This window comes from Cebus imitator, unplaced genomic scaffold, assembly GCF_001604975.1.
Source record: "Cebus imitator isolate Cc_AM_T3 unplaced genomic scaffold, Cebus_imitator-1.0 Scaffold10, whole genome shotgun sequence".
Classification (NCBI taxonomy): domain Eukaryota; kingdom Metazoa; phylum Chordata; class Mammalia; order Primates; family Cebidae; genus Cebus; species Cebus imitator.
The window spans coordinates 8,778,598-8,802,038 of NW_016107325.1; the positions used below are offsets into that span (position 1 = coordinate 8,778,598).

The 23,441-nt window shown below is 36.0% G+C and overlaps 1 protein-coding gene across 2 annotated transcripts in view; it reads right to left on the reverse strand.

The window, feature by feature from the left end:
- Positions 1-1,766: 1,766 nt before the first annotated feature.
- Positions 1,767-23,441, reverse strand: part of GRB14 (growth factor receptor bound protein 14) — a 126,744-nt gene continuing 105,069 nt past the window's right edge. For both annotated transcript variants that reach the window (XM_017548115.1, XM_017548137.2), the window contains 8 exons: positions 17,628-17,738; positions 17,341-17,436; positions 11,208-11,288; positions 6,297-6,413; positions 6,134-6,206; positions 5,952-6,039; positions 3,379-3,472; positions 1,767-2,136 (listed from right to left, as the gene is read on the reverse strand). In XM_017548115.1, the coding sequence (XP_017403604.1) occupies positions 1,990-2,136; positions 3,379-3,472; positions 5,952-6,039; positions 6,134-6,206; positions 6,297-6,413; positions 11,208-11,288; positions 17,341-17,436; positions 17,628-17,738 (807 nt within the window). In that variant the 3' untranslated portion in view covers positions 1,767-1,989. The remainder of the gene's footprint in view (positions 2,137-3,378; positions 3,473-5,951; positions 6,040-6,133; positions 6,207-6,296; positions 6,414-11,207; positions 11,289-17,340; positions 17,437-17,627; positions 17,739-23,441) is intronic.

Consider the following 23,441-nt stretch of genomic DNA (forward strand, 5'->3'; position numbering starts at 1 on the left):
TAATTAACTGATGTCACCCACTGTAAAACAGTTAAAACAAAAATGTCCATCTAATCTATTCAAATCAGTCAGGGCTTACACTGTTATCCACATGAAACAAGTAAATGTTCTGAATTGAAGCACTCCTAATAGATAGTCTGCTGTGCTAGCTTCTTTCTGGGAGAGTGAAGCATATTACCTCCTATGTAAATAGAAATGGAAGAAAACAGAGACAATTTGTCTTCATCTCTATCCCAAATGGTGCAAGATAACAGAGTATAGCTAAATCAAAATGGAAAGTAACCCAAAGGAAATTCACATTTTACTAGGGAATGCACTTTAATACTGTAGTAACTGTGAATGTGTCTGACATTCTTAGATTTCAGACATATTAGATTTACACACACACACACACACACACACACACAGACACACACACAGATACAGACACACAAGACCCATTTTCAGAAGGAATCAAAAAAATAATGATTTTCCTTTGTCACCTTTCCTCAATAACGTTTCTTGACTCATACTTTAAGATCAAATTAAGTAGTTACATACAAAATCTGAGCCCCTCAATAATACATTTAGATTATGAAGTTAGAGACCCAAATAACAAAGACAAGCACAAATTGGCCAATGTACAAGTGTTTGGTATTCAAAATAGTACATTTTCTGATACTGTCTGTTTAAACTGGGAACAACCTGAGAAACTGTATTCCAACTCAAAACACAGTCTTTTTAAAAATCAAAATTAAATCAGAAATACTCAGTGCCATTCTGAGAGGTTGAAAGGGCCAAGTGTGTTTATCCATACTGTTCCACTTAGCAGTCCTGTGTGCCTTTTAAGCTTTTGTGGAAACTAGACCAGTATTTTATAACATCAGATTAACGTTCTAAGTTTCCGTGTTTTAGCAATTAGGCTTGCATAAGCTAAAAGTAAGTTAAATCTTTAAAAATTTAATAATTCTTTTTCAGTGATTATTTTATTAGCATTTCATGAATGCTTTCATATGCTTTGTCACCAAAAAATACAGCTTTATTTAAAACTAAAGTATGCATTTATAAATATTACTTTAAAAATCTTTCTCAGAATGCTGTGATAAAGGTCAGTTAGAGGAGGTGGCCAGTATTTTGTATAATTTTAATGTGTGTTACTGTGTGTTTAATGAGTGTTCTGAAAGTCAGAGAATAGGCCAAGTGTGAAATGTTAAAGTAACAATGTCACATTGACATAGATTATATACCATGAGAAGGTATGTATAAATTACATACATTTTTTCTACATTTCAATTACTTTCTTAAAAATAGGTAGTACTAGCCAATCATTAAATTAATGGAAGGAAGCACAATGAACAATATGCTGCTAATGGATACAATACCAGTATAAATTTTATAATTAACAATTTAATAATATTTTTTGATTCTCTGGAAAAAAATCAGCATATTTCAAAATGGTTTAAAGCTACTACCTCAAAATATGACTTCATTTTAAGATGATCATAAACCCAGAAAATATATAATTGAAAATAGTTTTTATTTTCATTAACAGGTTGTGGGTAGTTTCTTTTAGTAGATAAGCTATTATCACATTTCTTAACATTAAAAAATAGTATAGTTGAAATTTAGAGCACAAATCATTCTTTCTGACCTCCAATTTATTTCATATTTCGTGTTTGAGAATTCTAATGTTGCTATATAGTAAATAACAGCAGACAGATGATTTAAATATGCATATTTGAAGAAAATATTATAGTAATTAAAAAATCACAAAGGAACACACCAAGTCATTTTTTTTTCTAAGGTTTAATTTTAACTAATGAATTTTAAATGATGAATGTAAAGTCAATCCAAGTCTTTGCTTATTTGCAATGCACAAATTATTTTTTGTAACTTGCTGGTAAAATACATTCTTTTCACATAGTAACATATTGACCCTTATTTATGGTCTATTATTATTTTTCTTGAGTCCTTTTCCTTCAATATCTTAATAAGTCACTTCTGGTTTGACTAAAGAGCAATCCTAGCACAATAATGTTTCAACTTGCAAGGAAGAACACCCTTATTGAGTTGATAGAACTCTACCAGCTGGATTAGGTCTGTAAATCTTGTGTGGCCATCATCCAGTGTGTGGAACATTTCACCATCATCTTCTACCTGCAGAAGGAAAAGCAACAAATTAGTAAAGAGGGTAAATTACCCAGAAGGAAAATCATATTCCATTGCAAACGATCTCCATATGTCAAAATTGCCAAGTTTATAAAACTGAAAGACAGTGAAAAGAATGTTATGACGTATCTGTTTTTTGTAACATCACTTGTATTTAAAAGAAATATCATCTGATCTCTAGATAAGCTTTGCTACTCTACTTCATCTAGTTCTAATTCTCCCAACATTCTGTTAGTTAAGACAGTATTACTATTTTGAATCAATGTAAGAAATCTACAATGTTCAGAGTAAAAGTAAGTAGAATATTTTCATGCTCCTACTTAGAGAAATTAATTTCTTTTTCTAAATGTTGTCATTTAGCCACAAAAATGAATATATACATAACTTTACCAGTAGATTTATTCTGAATCAATCACATATTATGCTAATCGAATGTCATTTTGTCAGTTGTCTGTTTTTTTAATCAGTGAAGTCTTCCGGCACGAAACAATTCATACTTGCTGGGGACACTGATCACAAAATCAGAGAAGTAAGGAGGATACTTTAAATAGCCTTTGGATTATTCCAAAAAGAGGCAATTCAAAAGGACATACTAGTAATTTAGCAATATTACATAATACCTTTCCAAAACCACTGAATCTTCATTCCACACCATTCAGTTCCAATATACCATACATATCACATACATACACACATGCACACCCACACAGACACACTGCAACAGAGGCAACAGGAATCCCAAAGCAAGTTGTGCCACAGAGAAGCCAAGTCACAGGACTTTAAAAAACGTGTTCAGAATGCTTTAAATCTTCACCAGTTCCATAGCATCTCTGTTTCTAGCCATAGTCATTAAAAACAAAACAAAAGAAAAGAAAAAAATTTCTTTGAGAGAAGAGAGGAGAAAGGGCTTTAAAATAATGTTTCCTAAAGAGCCGTTAGTAGAATTCAGGAGAAAGAAGCTTTAGTGGCCTTTTAACAATAGGTGGCATGGGGTCTATACAATATTGCTAAATCATATTTCATAGAAAAAGGAAAATTTAATTTTTACAATTCCTGTATTTCTTATATTAATTCAGGCTCATAAAATCATTTCTGCCAAAGTTAACTCTAGTCAAAGCACAAGCTCCCAAATTATATTTAATAAAAGGAGCAAAAGAAAACCAAAGTTTCCAAAAGCTTATGCATTAAGATCATTTCTAATATACAAATGTGAAATCACGAATTACTTACTGGTATAATTTGAAAGTGCTTTATTTTTTGTCCATGACTCATTGACAGTACAAAAGTTTTCGGGTTACTCTGACTATCCCGTACCAAGAAAACTCTAAAGAGAAAGAAGGAATTTCAATATGTTTCTATATTTACTCTTGGATTTCATAGAATTAGAGTATTAACAAACTCAAGAACTGTATGCATAAATGTAGCCAGGGACTCCTTTACTATGTATTCAATGGGTGGGATTATCCAACTTGGCAATCAATATGGTACAACATAATCTGTACTATAAAGCTGTCATCAGTGCTGATGTAATTTTAATAGGTTAAATTCACAACCCATTTGACAGATTGTTTGATCACAGTAAACAATGCACTGTTATGTCGGCTTCAACAATTAGTGCTATGTTCTCTTTGCATTGGGAAATTGGGTATTCACATGTAACTATTTTGTCCAATGATTAAGGCATTTGCATATTATTATTTTACCATCTGGGTCATGTTAGGCCCTGAAAGAAGACAAGAATTTAGAATAATTTGTTTTCTCTTTGAGACAGGGTTTTGGTCTGTTGCCCAGGCTGGAGTGCAGTGGTGCCATCTCAGCTCACTGCAACCTCACCTCTTGGGTTCAAGCAATTCTCCCACCTCAGCCTACCAGGTAGTTGGGACTACAGGCATGTGCCACCATATCCAGCTAATTTTTGCATTTTTAGTAGAGATGGGTTTTACTATGTTGGCCAGGCTGGTTTCAAACTCCAGACCTCAAGTGATCTGCCTGCCTCAGCCTCCCAGAGTGCTGGTATTATAGGCATGAGCTACTATACCTGGCCTGAAATTTGATTTTATTATAACCTCCCCTTCTATACTGGATGCCCTTTCTTTTAATTCTCGTTTCAATTGCTACATAAACAATAGCAAGAAATAAATGAATATATTCTTCTAAAAAATCTTGAAATCATTTATTAAATGTGTAAGCAAATGCTTTAAGTAAAAGAAACATCCAAACACCACATACTTTAATCTTGAAGAATGCAGCAGAAAAGCTTCTATAATGTCAGGCTAGAAAAACAAGACATGGCCTCTAATAGCCTAAGAGAAAAATGCTGCCAGAAGTGGATTCTTATTTACTGGCAGTGCAGTGCAAAACCAGTTTTGTATTAATTGTTGGCAAACACACTGTGTAAATGATCCCCACTGGTGAATCCAATATGAATCTCACTGTGCCTGGGCAAAGAGGCAGCCAAATTTAAAGCATCACAGATGTCTGACGAGGTTATCCATTTCATTTTCGCTGTGTGAGATTCCGACATTACATCACTGGGAAATGGGACAAAAGGGCGTTTCACTGGTAAATCAAGCTGCAAGGCTCTCCCCATTCCTAAGTAGATCAGCACTGCCACCTAGTGGATCGCCTGGCACCATCACATCTTTCCAAAAGAATACCAAAAATACTAAAAATAAGATATTTCATTTTTTATACAATCATTTCATTCACTTTATAAAAACTCAGTCAGAAATAAAGAAAACTATAATTCTTTAAGACATTTTAATGATTCTTTGAGATTCATTTATTTTCTTGCTTTCATCAAATTGTAATTCTACTGATGTTCAAATTTATATCCAAAAAGACTGCACTTCATGCAAAGAAGCATATTAAAATATCTTATTTACAATCTGGGGAAATGCTGACTCACTATTAATAATCTTCCATGTGAAGATGCATTTTTATCCAAATGTCAGTATTAAATCACCTTGAAGTCTTGTCATCAGCGTAAGCCAACTTTTGAAGATAAAAGATCCCATCACCACTTGTTTAAATTGCTAGTGATTTCACTTCTCATCTAAACCACAATACAACCTCCTTCATTTGTACTGCACTTGAGAAGGGAATTTAGCCAGTATTATAGAATGTATCTGAAACACTGAGTAATTTGAGAAAAATAAAATTCTTCACACTATAAATCTTTCATATTTTATATTTCTCTTTTGTTACCATGGTACCCCACTAAAAGACAACATGAGAAGCAGTTGAAAAGTCCTCTTTTCATAGGTTTATATTACTTTAAAATGTTAAAATTTGGAGAAAAGACAATAGGGATGTAAGTAGAAAAAATAATAAGTGTTCAAAACACATACGAAACAGGTTTTTACTTAATACACATTGCATCATACCTTAAAAAATACAACATGTGACATAATGTCATAATATAAACCATACTTTGAATTAATAATAATTATATGTTCAAATAAAAATATTGACACTTAAAAACAAGTTCATTTTTCCCCCATCAATTGATATCTGAGATGCTATAATCAGCAATCATGAGTAATATTAGTGATCACTGGTTAAGAACAAGATCTTCTGTTCTGTTATTTGTTCATTTATATACAAAGACCAGGCACATACTATGTACCAGGTATTATATAGATACTGTTAGAATACAATGACAACCTCACATATAGGACAAAGTCACTTCTGTTTTATGATAAGCCCAAATCAAGAACACTTTGTGAGTATGGAATAAATAATTACTACTTATAGGAGAAATCCAAATCACAAGTACTCAAAATTAAAAATACCAAACTTACCCATCCACAAGTCCTTGCTGAATAATCAATCGCTGAGCCTCATCTCTAGAAATTTTGTGGTGAAACCATGGCTGGGACCGGTGAATAGCTAAAGAAATAAGATGGAGATGATAGCAATTTCATTGCATGTCCTTTCCATGTCTATCTGTCTACTCAGTGGCAGTGACTATGAACAGACATACCCATGTTTGTGGCAGAGCTCTGTGAAGAGGCAGTGGGGCTACCGTGAGAGCCCAGACGTAAACATCCCTTTTTCTGAGCAAGGAAGGAGAAAACAAATCTCAAGTTTTTAGGTGGAACAAACTGAAGTCATAAATATTTTGAAGAATGTGAAGCTATTTCTACCCTCCAAGCGAGTCCTTCTTCAACTGCAACTGAAAGGGCTTCAGTGGGATTTTCTATAACTCTGCTTTTCTGGCCTGAGAAGTCCATTGCTACCAGGGAATTATCTGATATACTTCTCTGGAAAACAAACAAACAAAACAACCACACACACACACACACACACACACACACACACACACAAAAATATTTGAGCCATGAAAATATTCTTTGAAAGTTATCTTTCAGTGTTTTTCTGGCAGTACCTTTCCATTCTAGAAGGTGGTACCCACAGTGGCTAGCAGAAAATTTAAAGTGAAAATACATATTCAAGATACAATGGTGCTATAAAATATTTTTGCTAAATAAGATAAATAGTAATTTGTTAAGGTAACTGAAGAGTTGAGTAAACAGATTAAAAGCTTTTAAAGTATGTCTTTCTTCTAAAACAAACTTATCTTTTCATATTCTCTAGTATAATGGGAAAACTTCCATTTAGAAAGAAATAGCCTTTCCTATGGTTAAAAAGATACATTGTTTCTGAATTCATCTCTCCATTAAGCTTTGAGATCTATCAGTCATCAATTAACTGTCAAATCCATCTACTTATGAAGCAACTATTTTTTAAGATTCAAGATACACAAAAGCCATAACTAAGATTGACATACATCTCTTTATAAATACTACTCATTTTTAATGAGTTTTATAACGGACCTATCTAGAATATATATTTTAAAAGTTTATCACATCGACCTTCATCTCACATAGAAAATAAAATTTAGTGAAAGAATAATGCAGAGAACCCCATAATCTTAAAATTTCCCTGATTTAATATATGAACACATTTTCATCTTGTGAGAATACACATGGCCACATAAAGGCTGCAAAAATCAGGCTGAATAAGAACTGATAGAAGGCAACTTTAAACAGACTTAATTTAAACAAGTAATAAAGTCATTGTTTTTGCTAATTACTATTTGTTATTTATATTCTTTAAGTTGAAAGTAAAATATTCAAAACTTGGATAGTATTTTTCTTTTCTGTTTTCTTGGGACTCTACTTTACAACCATCTCTTAACAAGTATGCCATCCCACAACAAGTTATGATTCCTAAGAAAGACCATTACCAAAATCTCTAGTCAACAGTCCCACTCAGTTCATACAACATGAAGAAGGAATTAAAATTCTCCAAAATAAACAAAATAAAAACACCCATGGAAAATAACAGTTATTTTCTACTAATTAATAGAAGAGCAAAACTCAAAGTGGAGTTCCAATAGTAAACTGCTAGTCAGACTGCATCTGGGTCCCCCTGGCTTCAAAGCATTTTATCTCTCTCTATGTGGACTCAGCTATACCTGGCTTGGTTGCACAGACTATAGTCAAATGTGGGCTTCTAACAGAACCTCATCCACAAAAGAAAGTTGGGGTCCTTTATCATTGCGTCACATATCCCACTTTATTAGCATTTGCAATTTTTCTCTTCAAACTATGCTGTGGTGGCCTACAATCTTATTATGGTTCATCTATATTTCTAGAGATCTGGCATGCAATATTGCATTCATTAGAGGAGCCTTTACAACTGACAGCTGCTCTTTCCACACAGATGCTGTCTCTGTAATCTGTATTTTCTGTCACACCTTTGTTTGCCCTTCTCACCCCATGATCTTCTGTGCAGGGCTGTAGGCCAGTTGGATATACTTATGCTTTGCTGACCTTAATGGAAAGCATCCACCTGCCCAGACCACAGAGTAAGTAGCTTCAATGATAATAGCTTTATTCTTGCACTATCTCTCCCTTTACATGCCAAGGTAAGTTCTGTAATCTCAACTCCCTGGCAACATAAAAATGCTATTACTTAAGAAAAAAAAACAAAACAAAACAAAAACATAATCAGTTGTCCTATATTTCTCCCTCTAATATAACAGGCCAGGAAGTAAAACAAGATCCTGTGTTCCCTATTTACTTGACATGCATAGAAGATGACACTACAAATAAGGAACGTTTTCATTTGCCACATTAACTAGGCTATGGGAAAACACAGGACTATAGCAAATGTTTTCTACTGAATGGCAGGGGGTAGATGAAAAATTAATAGTCTACCATTGGTGGACAAAGAAATGGAGGTAAAGCAGAGTCTGACATACTCAAAAGGTCATTTTCAGCTCAATTTCTTTCACATAGAAAAGCAATGTTGATAACAATCAGAATTGGTTATATTTCTCCAACACTTGTCCCCTTTTCTAGCTCTTTCTTCTTAGGAGATGAACAGAGAAAACCCTAAAAAATGGGTCCATGATTTTAATGGCATTACTTTCTTTTTTATGAAAAAAATAGGCCTGGGTGTATCTTGGATTATCCAGCCCACACTTTGACATCACATCTACTCATTCTTAGTGAGGTTGCGCATAAAATGGTTTTTCAGGCTGTTTGGCTACGTGACAGCCAGTATCATCCCATTTGAAGGATCCAGGTAAACTTACAGTGTCACCATTAGCAAGACAGCACAGAATTTCTTCAGATATTATTCTCTCATTTGCTTTATACAGAGCTACAGAACATCAGAAATGTAATGGTCTCTAGGGATTATACAACCATCTCCCTCATTTTACACTGCAGGATACCAGTGACTTGACCAAAGTCATAGAGGCATCGTATGAGAAAAGCAGTAACAGATATGTCTGGTGTAGGGTTCTTTCGTGTTCCATAGTGTGGGAGATACAGCGAAGAAACTGCAGTTTAGAGTGTCTATTCTCCGGTCAAAAGTGAAGAACAAAAAGAGCTTGAGTAGACTCCCCTTCCCCAACCCTCTGTCCTCTCACTCCAGCCAGGGCAATGTTAATAAATACTCCTTTAAATCATCCTTTGTTGGCCCTAAAAAGGACCAAATGTATTTGGCTTGCTGAAATGTCTGTTGCTGATTGATTCTCAATTAAAAGGCTAATGGGGTGGCTGTCACATGCTATATATAGCTAAGATGTTCATTGTGGTTTGAGGATGTTTTTTTCTCATTTCCCTTCTCAAAATCTATGCCTGAAAAAGTTAGGAAAAGAAAAAAAAAGTATTTTCCCTTTAAAAATATAACTAAAGTTTTATACTAAAATGTATACTAAAAACTTATGTGTTAATCGCTGAAAATAGTCCCTGGATGAAAAGCAACAAAGGCTGGCAAGGGGTACTGGCATCTTTTAGGTCCCTGATTCTTCCCAAATGATCTGGAAAAGTGAGATTTTGTACAGACACCAAAGACAACACAACTACTTCCCAAAACTTCTAAGTTTCCTTCACGGAAATTCAGAATATTGGAGATGTAATTCTCACATGCTACTGTGTCTGATTATGAGAACTGCCAAGCAAGATAGGTCCTTACCACACAGGCATCTGCATCCTACACCCCCGATTCCCAACCAAACTCACTCAGGGAGTATCTCTTCCTTTACATGACTCTGAACAAGGAAAGCCACGCTAACTAAACTGTCATCCACATTTTGATCAATGGCAGCATCACTTTCAATGGAAAAAGGCAGGAGTAATACCATACACATATGCTGACAGTGATGAGACTAGGAAGAACTTTGTTTATAACCGTTTTTCCTTTGACTAAGAGGACACTAAACAATAATTGCCTCCAAACACTTGGCTGCTATTAACATATTCATCCTAATAACTTTGGACGCTAAAAGAAATTTGGAGGAATATAAGAAAGGATTAATATAATAAAAGTAATTATTCTTTTTATAGACATATGGATTGAAAGATAAGGGTAAGCTGACAAACTGTAAAAATATTCACCTTAACATGATTATTTTTATAAAACTTCACTGTGTTCCTTAGTTTCTTATTTTGAGGTTTAAGAATAATATGATACAAAGATGAAAAGTTATTCTTCCATAACTTAAAGTGATGTAACTACAAAATAGGATTTATTTTTCTATCTAGTCTATCAGACTTCATAATCAACATTATTTCATGCTTCATTCCTAGAACTGAGCATTTCATCTACTACATTACATGAGGGGTAAATGCACCTTCCCTGGTCACATCCATGAAGGGCACATTTTTAACCTAAGTGAAAATGTAGATTTTAAAAAAATGCACATTAACTGATTTGTAACACATGTGCATACATCTGAATTCCTAATATACTCAATCTTAAGGAGTGCAGCAAAAATAGCAGAACATAAACCTTAAGTTCACAAATACATTTCTTATGTTAATGCACACGAAATTAAAATTAGATCCTAAAGAAGGAAAAAGATGTGTCTGTGTGTGTCTGCAAATAAATATCCAAGTTACATTTAGTATAAGTCTGAAAAGCAGTGCCAGAGTTAATGTAACACACGACCTATATTTTGGCTTGCAGTTTTTGGGTTTCCTGGAAAGCAGTCTGCTTTTAAAGGACCTGGAACGTAAAAAATTATTGTTAGAAAGCCAGAATGCAAAAGAGCTCACATGTGTATACTGTAGTTTTTAAAATACCAAATCATTGCTGTCTTTATACTAGAATGTGACAATCCTAGAATCAGTATTAAAATTAAAAAATGAAATGACAATGAAAAGCAGTAATTAACAAAACATAATCTACAATGCCAAGGAATATGTCCCATAAATTATATTTTTAAGATCTAGTCTTCAAATGTTGTAATGACACAGAAAGACATATAATTCTTTCAAATATTTAAAACTTTAACACACACTATTATGTATTTTATTAAATACGTGACACTGAGATGATTTTATCACATAGGTTGAAAGCAAAGAAATCCAAGAATAAAACATTCAGTGTAACATTATACTAGAATGGTGCCAAAGAGTTACTTTACTTAACCAACAGAAAATAATACGAATTATTCTAAGATACTGTTACATAGTGCTATTTAAATTAATGTAATGTTAATGCAAAGTAAAATATAGGCTCAAAAATTTGGTGCTTACCATAGGTGATACACTCTGTGAACTGCAGCCACTTCTACCTTGATATGGATGCATATAGTTCTGGTACAGCTGCATGCCATACTGCAGAATAAATAAAACACATTCCCACCACTTTTACTACTCTTATATTTTATGAAAATCAACACTTTCATCAATTATACAATATAAATGTAAAAAGAATTAAAGCAAACACGTGAGGCAAACAAAAATTTGAAAGATAAACTTTTAGTGCCCCACAATAATAAATTTAAAAAGACAACTGAAATCTTTCACTTGGACCTACAACTTAAGGTCCAGCTCACCAGTACAAAGGTCTGGAACTGACATTTCTACTCAGTATTCTTAGCACCAAATTATACCACAACTCTCTGGAGTGGTCCACTGCCTCATGATAAAAAAGCTCACTTGGAAAGGGTGATGTGCTTTCTGGTACAAAGATTCCAAAAACGTCACACACATCCTAAGCAACACTGTGCAAAATTTATTATAACTTTCAGATGAATGACTAATGATTTACTTTCCCTCTTTGGTAAATCCATAAGGATGGCCCTATGTTGAAAATTATTGACAATATAGCATCCTCATATAAAAACTCTTATGCCATTGGTTAATTTTTTACTTCAAATTCAGGGAAACCAAAATAGTGGGAAATCAAGCTGATTTCAAATAAAAGGTTTCAAGGTAAAATATAAGTGGTAGAAGATAAGAATTTCACGGTCTTCACTTTAAGGAGGCAGCATCATACAGATTAGGCTGGCAGGACAGAATTGGAAAACAGGTCTGGATTATAACTGGATTATTAGTATAAAAAAACAGTAAGAATGCCAACTGCCAAGACCAAACTTGTCCTGGAGGTTTCTATATCGGAATTTGGAAGCTAACCCCTTTAGGTTTAAGCCACTTGTTAAAAAGAAAAGAAAAGAAAACAATGGAATAAGCCAGCCCCCTTTCCCCTATATTCTGCAATTCTGTCCATTTCATATAGCCATAATGAACTTAAATGTCAGGTTCTATATAAAAGAGATGAAATAGACACCATGGAATCAAATCTTACCTGAAGGATACATTCCATTTAAACATTCCAACAGAGCTGTTTTTCTACTAAAGACTATTTCCTTAAAAGTAATTCTAGCAAAATGGATATGTTTGGTAATTAGGCAAAAAAAAAAAAAATCAGAGGGGGTCTAGAGGAGTCACTGTTTTCAAGATTTTGCTTTTAACATGAATACAGACCCACACTCATTTAAAATTCTCTGTGTTGACTTCTTTATCCAATTATTTCCCAACTTCTAAAAATTATTTCTTAATTTAAGGTTTGATTGACATTAATGGGACCTAATGAAATTTATTTCAAATCAACTCTCACCCTACAATAGCTTTAAAAAGAAGGCAGAGGAGCTTAATTCCTAGTCAAATTCATTTTGGAGAATATATAATAACCTCAAACCAACACTTTTACAAGAAACACGCTGCTTGGCCACCTTTTATTTATCTACATTGAAAAGCCTACTAATAAATCTGTTATCTTCAAAGATGTATTGTCCCTGGTACCTGCAGTGTGAGGTAGTTGCCTCTGTGCTGCTGGAGGTCTTTAGTAGGCATTTAACTCTGGACAAGGGGTGGGGCGGGGGTCACCTTAACATTTCCCCATCCTATGGAGGGGCAGATAAGGGACCAAAATATGTTAGAGAGGACCTAGCAGAGATCTAATTGAAGGGAAGGAAAAGAGGCAGCATGCAACTAGGACATTACACATGAGAAAATCTACCATTTTCTAATTCTCAGATACTCTACAATTCTATATGTAATTAGAATTTCTCCAAAGAGAAAAAGAGAATCTCCATCTGATCCATAAGAAGAGTTTACATATATATAAAAGGACATAAAAATGAAACAAGTGGCCAAATTATTGGTGGAAGGCTGTATCTAACAAGTGGCATGTGATGAAAAAAGAGGGCACTCCAAGTTTGTCAAGAAAATATCTCCCTGTTCGTCCCCACTAAGTACAATGATAAACTCTGGAAATAACAAAATAGACAACAAAAGAAAACAAAGTAGGTGTTTGAGACACTTCTACCATCAGCTGAGCCCAGCTGCACCAGCCAGGAGATCCAACAGGAGAAGCCCTGCTGACAAGAAATTGCCAGCGAAGCCAACTCAGTCCACAATTAAATGCCACAAATGTGTCTGCGTTGTGAGACCTGGAGCAAGTCCTGGCTTCTTGTGATCTCGATATTTTATAATGTAAATAGATCATATCATATCTCTTTCCTCTTTGGGTTCTCATGGGCTCCAGATAAAGGGCCTCACAGATGCCTCCTACCCTCTTCAGCCTCAACTGGAAAAAGCTTTGCCATTATTGAAATGAACAAGGAACACGGATATGGTAGATAGAATAATGGCCCCCAAAGATGTCCACATCCTAATCTTCAAAGCCTATGTTAAGCTACGTGGCAAAAGGGTATTAAGGTTGTCAATCAGCTGATTGTGAGGTGGGGTGATGATCCTGAATTATCCATGTGGGCCCAGTGTAATCACAAGTGGGAGGAGAGACAGAGAGGCAGAACCAAGGAGATGGCAGTGTGAGAAATACTTGGTGTGACAGTGTTGGCTTTGAAGATGTTGAAAGGGCCCCCAGGCAAGACGTCTGGATGGATTTTAAAGGCTGCCAAAAAAATAAGGTAACTGGATTCTCCTCTAGAGCCATCAGTAAGAAATGCAGCTCTGCTAACACCTTGATTTAATCCAGTAGGATTCATTTCAGGCTTCTGAACTAAAGAACAATAAATTTAAATGTTGTTTTAAGTCACAACCCTGGTGATAATTTGTTACAGCAGTCATAGGAAACCAACACAATTAAGAATCTTTGAACTGGAAATCTGTGACTTGAAAGATGCCTTAAGAACAGTAAGATGAGAAAAAAGTAGTGAGAAGGGGACATTCTTTCAAAAACTAAGCATCATGGAAATGAAAGGATTAAAGAAAGTTGTTAGTGTATTTCACCCATTTTTAGATGTGCATTTCAAAATTTAATATCTATAAACTCAATTGCATCCTATTCTCTGTAACATCTTATATTCACTATGGACCTAGTGATTTGTCATTGCCTAAAACCTTTGGTGGGATTAAGAAATCACCAGCATCAAATCTTCCAGAAGCAGTATCAGTGGCTAGAATCCCAGTTCCATGCCACATCCTGTGGAAAATATAAGTGTCTGTGACTCTGAGATGAAAATGATTCAGAAAAGCCAGGGTTAGAATATGAAGAAGTTTTAAAGATACTTCAATTAATGTATTCTACTTATATATTTTATTTTATATATATGTGTGTATATACTTAATGCATATATGTGTATGTGTAAAATATATTTATGGCTGCATGTATAGATGTATGCGTGCAAACAAAAGTGATTACATTATTAAAATATAGGTTTAAATAAACCTAATTATTTGAATAAATAAAACAAAAACTATAAGTGATATGAAAGCATCATGTTATTTTATTGACATCATTTTTTTTTTTCTTTCTAGCTCTAATAAAAATAAGAATGTATCCTGGTAAAAACCAATGGCTTCTTAGATTAAGTGAAATGCTGATTAAAGGAAGTGGGCTTACCATCTGCTTCTGGGTTGGGTGTCAAACTTTAAGCCCGAGGTAGAAGGGATGAAGATGGGTTAACAAGGTTGAAGAACATCCCCTTTACAGCCTAACCTGATCCAGTCTTGGAAAACAGAGAAAACCAAAAACCACAAGATATTTATTTTCTCTACCAAAACTTTTGATGGAGTAGAGCCTTCCAAAGAGTACCAGCCTTTTTATCTGTAAAATTGGAGGGCTATACAAAGTTAGTAGTTCTTATTCAGACAGACACGTGGGACTCTAAATCAGAATCCCTAAGGATGGGGTGGGAACCACATGCAAATAGGGAAAGCTTTTCAGGCGATTTTAACAGCAGAATATTTGAGAAACAAACAAGCCTCTCATAAAGAAGTAAACATGGTGGCTATCTGCCAAACAGCAAAAGAATGTAAATTTCACAGTTAAACAAAAAGTGTCATTTAAATCATTTTTTAAAAACTTTTTCCAATATCACTTTATAACTGCTAGAATGACCATTATTAAGAACAAGAACAAAAAAAAGTAATAATAAGTGTTGACAAGTATATGAAGAAATTGGAACTCTCATACATTACTTGTGGAAATGGAAAATGGTTCAGCCACTGTGGAAAACATTTTGGCAATATCTCAAAAAATTAAACATAGAATTACCATATAACAAGCAATTTCATTACTACATGTATTCCCCCAAAATTGAAAACCTGTACTCGAACAAATACCTATACACATATTCATATCACACTATTCATAATAGCCAAAGGTAGAAACAACCTAAATGTCCATCAATGAAAAAATGGAAAAATTGTTTATCCAACATACAGATAGGTATAGATAGATACACAATGGAATAATAGTACACAGTCATAAAAGGAATAAAGAGCTAATAACGCTTCAATGTTGGTGAACCACAAAGCATTATGCTAAGCAAAAGGCAGAAGCAAAAGGTCACATACTATATGATTCTATTTATATGAAATAGCTACAACAGGTAAATCCACACAGACAGAGGCAAATTGGTGATTGCTAGGGCCTGGGAGTAAGTGCTTTATGGGTGTGGAGTTTGCTTTTAAGGTGATTAAAATGCTTTGGAACCGAATGCACTAAATGCCACTGAATTATTTACATTAACAATAGTTTGATTAATTATATATTTTGTGAATTTTACCTCAGTTAAGAAATTACAAGAATACAAAATAAAACTTTCTTCTAAACCTGCTATGACAATAATTCTGATTATGACTATTCTGTCCTTCTTTACTCTGATCTCTCTTAAGTAGGACGCTAGGAAAATGAAAACAGAGAGCATTAGAGGTAAAAATGGCAAAGGCAGAAGAAAAAAAGCACAACTAGAAAATACGCAAACTGCAAATCTATTGAAAAATTTACTGTATCCCCTTCTTCAGGGTAAATGAAATGGAGGAACCTAAAGACTTCACAATGCTCCAACTGTTCTGATTTTCATTTCTAACTATATCGAAAAGCTAGTTTTGGTCACACATTGTTAATAATCTAAATCTTCCTGTGGTAAGAAAAGGAATATATATATATATATATATATACACAAAATAAACATATAATATGCATAACCTAGGCATAAATTATAAAGAGTATCTTAGAATATGTTAATGCTTCTTTTTTAAATCAAAATTTTAATAGTAACAATAAATTCTGTATTTTGTCGGCTTCAGCAGCAGTGATACTAACTAATGTGGATAGGCACATTTGGATTGTATCTTTTCAACAACAACAAACATTTTTGAATTTCTTCCCTAATTGTATCTACCAAACCAGTATCTTTGAAAAGAAATCATTGATAATTGTTATAAATATGAATTTTAAGTTTTGCTCCATTTACTGGCAAACAGTTTTCAAAAATAAATGTGTGTTCTATACATTCTGGAAGAAATCAGTTCTGCTTTTATATCCTATGTGGATCTACTTTTACAATATTGTTACTTATTATAAAATTGTTCAGCAGCAACAAATTATGCTTACGGAAGTTGTAACTTCTACTTAGCACAAGAGTAGTTGTTTAAAAAATATATTCAAGTAAAATTGTATAATAATTTGAGTCATGCTTATTAAACTAGAAAGCAATTTATATAACACAAATAGAACACAAAACAGTTACATTAAACATCTCAAGGGTGGGCACATCTTAAAATACACTTTACCTTGGATCACAGGCAATGTTTTAAGAATGCAGACTAAGTCATGTATAGGAGATATTTCATTCAGTTATACTGGCTATGTAATACCTTCACAAAATAAAAATCAGAACATTTCTAGAAATGGAATACTTACTCCACATACAAAAAAGAAATATATTAGGTTATTCCACTCTACTCTGAAAATGTTTATCATTTAGAATGTTAAAAACATACATATTTGGTGGTTTTCTTTTTTCTCATGCAGCCACGCAGTGAGACTTCATGTTTTGAAATACTGATATTTTCTAACTTTTTTATAGTACTCACAGCATTTAATAGAAATTCATGCCTCCGGCGAGATTACCTTAAGCAATCTAATCGCGGTCACCCAGCACGTCCTACTCTGCTCTTCTTCTGCACAGAGCATTTTCAGGTCTCGGGGCCCTCCCGCTTTGTTAGGCTAGAAGGCCACAGCACATTGTTTATCGTTAATGCATATCTTGAAGGTAACACCTGTTGAAATAAAAGCCACTAAAATTCTCTTATATATAAGAGAAAGCTGTCTCTTTTTAAAAGAAATTAAAAGAAACTCAAGCTTACCTAAAAGGCTGAGGCTTGCTTTATTCATCTATCAAAATATTAAGCCTGTACCTTAAAGCAGAATCCATAGTTAGTTGGTGCTCCATGTTTTTTTTTGCCTGCCGGTGACACATAAATATCACTATTGCCAAATTCGGTGAAAAACTGCAAATGCCGCGGTTCCTTAAAAAAAGTATTGAAATGGATACATATTTTTGCATTATCTTTTTTGTGTGTTTTAATTATATAATTTATACCTTGGGCAAAAACTTATGCCTAACAGAATTTCAGTATGATGCCACAAAAATAAAAGAAGAAAAACAAATATAAGTTACTATATCTTTAACCAGGAGCTGCATACAATTTTATTTAATTTGGGAAGTGACACTTTTGTTTATAATGTAACTTCCAATAATAAAAATAAATTTCTGTTTTAAACTTCCGTTTCTCTTTAACCAGCATTTCAAGGAATCTGAGAGAGAAAAATATGTTAACAAAGATTGGCTTTGGGAAATGTATTGCTTATCTAGGTTTCAAATAATGGTAGCTCAACAAAAGGGAGAAGGTTGGTTCGAGCTTCCGTAGCAGTTAGAGAAGAAGACAAAGAACAAGACAATGATTCCTGCTTCATTCACACACAATATCCCTCGCATTTGTGTACAGCACAACACACCACAGGAAGCGACAACTGCAGGAATCTCTAACTTTATGAAAAGAAAGGAAGTCTGTACAGATAGAGGAGTTCAGGGAAATTAGCTGGCAGTAGAATGTTTCTGATTTTCAAGGCAAAGTGGAATCATGAACAGCTATTTCTTCTCTGGGAGATCCATGAGATTTAAAACTGGTCATGGGAAATCAGTAGGTCGTATTATTTTGTGATAGGTTAATAACTTGGAGAAGTGCTTAATTCTGAGGTTGAATGTATAATCAAAACTGACCAAAACGCATTTGTTCTCTAAAACCTTGCTGCTAGTAGTGTGGTCTCAGACCAGCAGCATCAGTATCACCTGGGAGCTTGTTAGAAATGCAAACTTTCAGGGCTCATCCCAGACCTACTGAATCAATATCTACATTTTAACAAGATCCCAGGTGATTCATAAGCACTAAAATTTGAGAAGCAGTGTTAAAAAAAACAATAAAAATATTAAAAACACCCCACAGAAGAATATTGAGCAAAACAGGCAACCCTATTCAAATCCGAAAACCAAAAGCCTTTCATTGTCACTTACTGGTGTTATTCCACAGCTGATAAGTGGTAGAGCAAGAGTCTCTCTGTATATCACTGTTCTTAAGCATTTTAATCTAATGAATGACTGTAGTTTCTAACGAGAATAAGACAGAAAATTGTTTTAAAAAGACCCAGCATAGGGCTCTTGGAATGAGGTAGGAGGAAGGTACATATATTACCATGCTTTTTAAAATCTTATTCCTTGATAGAAACGAATTTGCTGGTAAAAATGTCTGATTTCCATGAAGATAAAATAAAACCATCCCTGTCCACTAATGCTGTAGAACTCAGTATAGTTCAGTTATTCAAATGAGAGTAAAAGGTAGCTTGAGGAACACTGGAAGAAGAAGCATGATGAGTTTTTCTATTGATTGATTTTTGTTCCGTTACTGCAGACTTGCTAAGGCTTATGGCACTATAAGGCTATGAAGCTATATTGGCGCGGTTAGCAAAATGTAAGTATGTGTACATTTGTACATCTCCCTGTGTGTATGGGCATGGGGAGGTGGAGAGAACGGTACTTAGAGATTTCTCTGTAAATATATTCATGAGCACATATCTTTAAGGTTTGCAGAAGTGGTTAACTAACTTTAGAACTAAAACCAATCAAGGCCTCCTCGTAGAAAAGGATTGAAAATGGTTTATTTAATAGGTAGAATTGCCATATAAGACATTAGGAGGGACAGACCAAGACGCCTGTACAGGCTTTACCTACCATCCCCCCAGCAGGAACACTGAATGTCATATCTATACCAAAAAAAGCACCTTCCTAAGGTTTTAGAGGTTTCAGAGGGGAGCCTACTACCATGAAGAGTGAGTCTCAGTCCTGGTGCATTCACCACAAGATAACTTAAGTCCTTAGACCTTAAATGAACATCAGCAGTCCCTGGCAGTTCTCCCTGGGAGCCTTCATGTCACTGAAATCAGCAGACATAGGTAAGAAAAACAGTCTTAAACTCTTAGCACCTCCCCTCCCCTGTTCCTCAGAAGGAGAGAGAATCTGTGCACTTGGGAGGGGGTGAGCACAGTAACTGTGAGACTTTGCATTGAACTCAGAGCTGCCCTCACAATACAAAGCAAAACCGGACTGAATTCAGCTGACACCTACCCACAGAAGGAGGATTTAAACCAGCCCTGACCAGAGGAGAACTGCCCATCCCAGCAGTTGGAATTCGAGTCTAGTAAGCCTCCCAACTGCAGACTAAACTGCCCTGGGCCCTAAACAGACATGAAAGGCAATCTAGGCTGCAAGGACTGCAACTCCTAGCCAAGTCCTAGCGATGAGCTAGGCTTGGAAGCAACACACTTGGAGGGCACATTAGGTAGTGAGACAACAGCTGGGGTGGCTAAGGGATTGCTTGTATCACCCTTCCCACAAACCCAAGCAGTACAGCTTATGGCTCCAAAAAGACATCCTTTCCTTCCACTTGAGGAGAGGAGAGGGGAAAGGGGAAAGAAGATTCTGTCTTACATCTTGGATACCAGCTTAACCACAGTAGGACAGGGCACGTGTCAGAGTTGTGAAGCCCCCTGTTGAGGGACATATAATTTACCCTGCTCCCATGATTCCCTTGTAGAAGATACTTTTAGTTTGTAATTAGTGGTAGGCAGGTAACAGCTGCCTACTTGGTATATTCTTGGGTTATGTGTATATGTAGAACACCTGTGTATTAATGAGAACCACCTGTCAAAGAGTAAATAAATACATGGATGAAAATCTGCTCGGGGCCTTCAGTCCTGGAGAGCTGTAAGCCCTACAGGCTCTCAGACTGTTGGTCCCCAGTTAGATCCACTCTGTTGCACTATCTGGGTGTCTGCCTCTCAATACCTTTAGCCCACCTGAGTGGGAGTCTCCCAACTGAGCTGGTTTTCAGTAGCCCTCATTCAGAAAGTAGCCCCCAGATAACATCGTTAGACACACCCTGAGCCAGAAGGGAACTCATTGCCTTGAAGGGAAAAACCTAGTCCTGGCAGAATTCATCACCTGCTGACTAAGAGACCTTGGGCCCTGAATAACCAGCAGTGATACACAGGTAGTATGCCATGGGACTTGGATGAGACTCTAAGATACGCTGGCTTCAGGTGAATCCCAGTACATTTCCAGTTGTAGTGACTATGGTGAAAGATTCCTTCTGCTTGAGAAAAACACAGGAGACTTTGCCTGGTATGTTCGATTCCAGCTTGGCCACAGAAGGGTAGAGCACCACGATGGTTCTAAGGGGTCCCTAGTTCTGGGTCTTGGCTCTTGGATGACATTTCTAGACCTGCTCTGGGTCGGAGGGGAGCCAACTACCATGAAGGGTGAGTCCCAGACCTGATGCATTCACCACAAGATGACTGAAAAGCCCTTGGGCCTTAGATGAACATCAGCAGTCCCTGGCAGTACTCCCTGGAGACTTGTAGTAATAGTGGCCATGGGGTGAGGCTCCTCTGCCAGTGGAAAGTCAGGGGAAGAGTGGGAAGGACTGTGTCTCATGGTTTGAGTGCCAGCTAAGCCACAGTAGAATGGAACAATAGATAGATTTCCAAGTGTTTTGTTTTGTTTTGTTTGTTTGTTTGTTTTTAGATGGAGATTTGCTCTTGTTGCCCAGACTGGAGTGCAATGATCTTGGCTCACTGCAACCTCTGCCTCCCAGGTTCAAGTGATTCTCTTGCCTCAGCCTCCTAAGTGACTGGGATTATAGCCTTGCACCACCACACCTGGCTAATCTTTGTATTTTTAGTGGAAAAAGGGGATTCACCATGTTGGCCAGGCTGGTCTCGAACTACTGACCTCAGGTGATCCCCATGCCTCGGCCTCCCAAATTGCTAGCATTACAGTCATAAGCCACCACACCTGGTCAATTTCCATGGTTTTTGACTATAGTCTCTGGCTTTCAGATGGCATCCCTAGACCAACCCAGGGACTGGGGGATCTTGCTGCCCTGAGGGAAGGACACAAGCCTGGCAGGATTCACTACATGCTTACTGTAGAGACCCAGGGCCTTGAGAAAACATAGATGGTAGCCAGGTGGTGGTTACAACAGGCCCTGGGGGAGACCCAGTGCTGTTCTGGCTTTGGGTCTGACCTAATGCAGTCCCAGTGGGTGGTGCCCACGGGGGTTCTTGTGTTATCTCAGCCCTAGCTCCAGGCATCTCAGCACAAAGAGAGACTCCATTTGTTTGGGAGAGAGTAAAGGAAGAGAACAAGTGTCTCTGCCATGTAATCCAGGGAATTCTTCTGGATCTTATCCAAAATCACCAAAGTGGTACCTCTACAGATCTGTAAGAACCACAGTTAGTACACTTGGGCTGCCTCCCAATACATATGTAGCTTAGATCACAACACTCAAGACTTTTTGAATACCTGGAAAGACATCCCAAGAAGGTACAAACAGTCCCAGACCGAGGAGACTATAATAAATATCTAACTCTTAAATACCCAGACACCAGCTACCATCCATAAGCATCAGGACAATTCAAGAAAACATGACTTCACCAAAAGACTAAATAAGGCACCAGGAAACAATCCAGGAGAAACCAATCCAGAGACATGTGATCTTGCAGACAGAGAATTCAAAATACTTGTTTTGAGGAAACTCAAAGAAATTCAAGATAACACGATGAAGGAATTCAGAATGCTATCAGATAAATTTAACAATAAGACTGAAATACTTAAAATGAATCAAGCAAAAATTCTAGAGTTGAAAAATGCAACTGACATATTGAAGAATGCATCGGAGTCACTTAACAGAATTGATCAAGCTGAAGAAATAGTGAGCTTAAAGGCAGACTATTTGAAAATACACAGTCAAGGCCAGGCACAGTGGTTCACGCCTATAATCCCAGCACCATGGGAGGCCGAGGTGTGTGGATCACAAGGTCAGGAGTTCGAGAACAGCCTAGTCAACATGGTGAAATCCCATCTCTATTAAAGATACAAAAAATTAGCCCATCGTGGTGGTGTGTGCCTGTAATCCCAGCTACTTGGGAGGCTGAGGCAGGAGAGTCACTTGAACACAGGAGGTGGAGGTTGCAGTGAGCCAAGATTGCGCCATTGCACTCCAGCCTGGGCAACACAGTGAGATTCTGTCTCAAAAAAAAGAAAAGAAAAGAAAAGAAAAGAAAATACACAGTCAAGGGGAGACGAAAGAAAAAGAATGAAAAAACAGTGAATCATGCCTACAAGATCTAGAAAATAGGCTTATAAGGGAAACTCTAAGAGCTATTATCTTTAAAGAAGAGGTACTATCCAGGTGGGCCCAAAATCCAATGACAAGTGTTGTTATAAGAGACACACAGAGAGAAAGGGAGAAGACCATGTGAATACAAAGTCAGAGACTGGAATTAATCAAGCCATGGGACATCTAAAGTCATACCTAACCAAGACAGAAAATCCTAACAAAAATTTAAAAGATCAAATAACAAGAATGGAAAAGAAGAAGTCAAATACATAATGGGTGTACATTTCTAGTATGAAAAAAGATGAGTTTGCAGATTAAACCAAAGGGATAATAACAGAAAACATCCCAAACCTAGAGAGAGTTATCAATATCCAAGAACAAAAACGTTATAAACATCAAGTAGATTTAAACCAAAGAGGACAACTTCAAGACATTTAATAATCAAAATTCCAAAGGACAAGGATTTAAAAAAGGATCCTAAAACAGCAAGAGGGA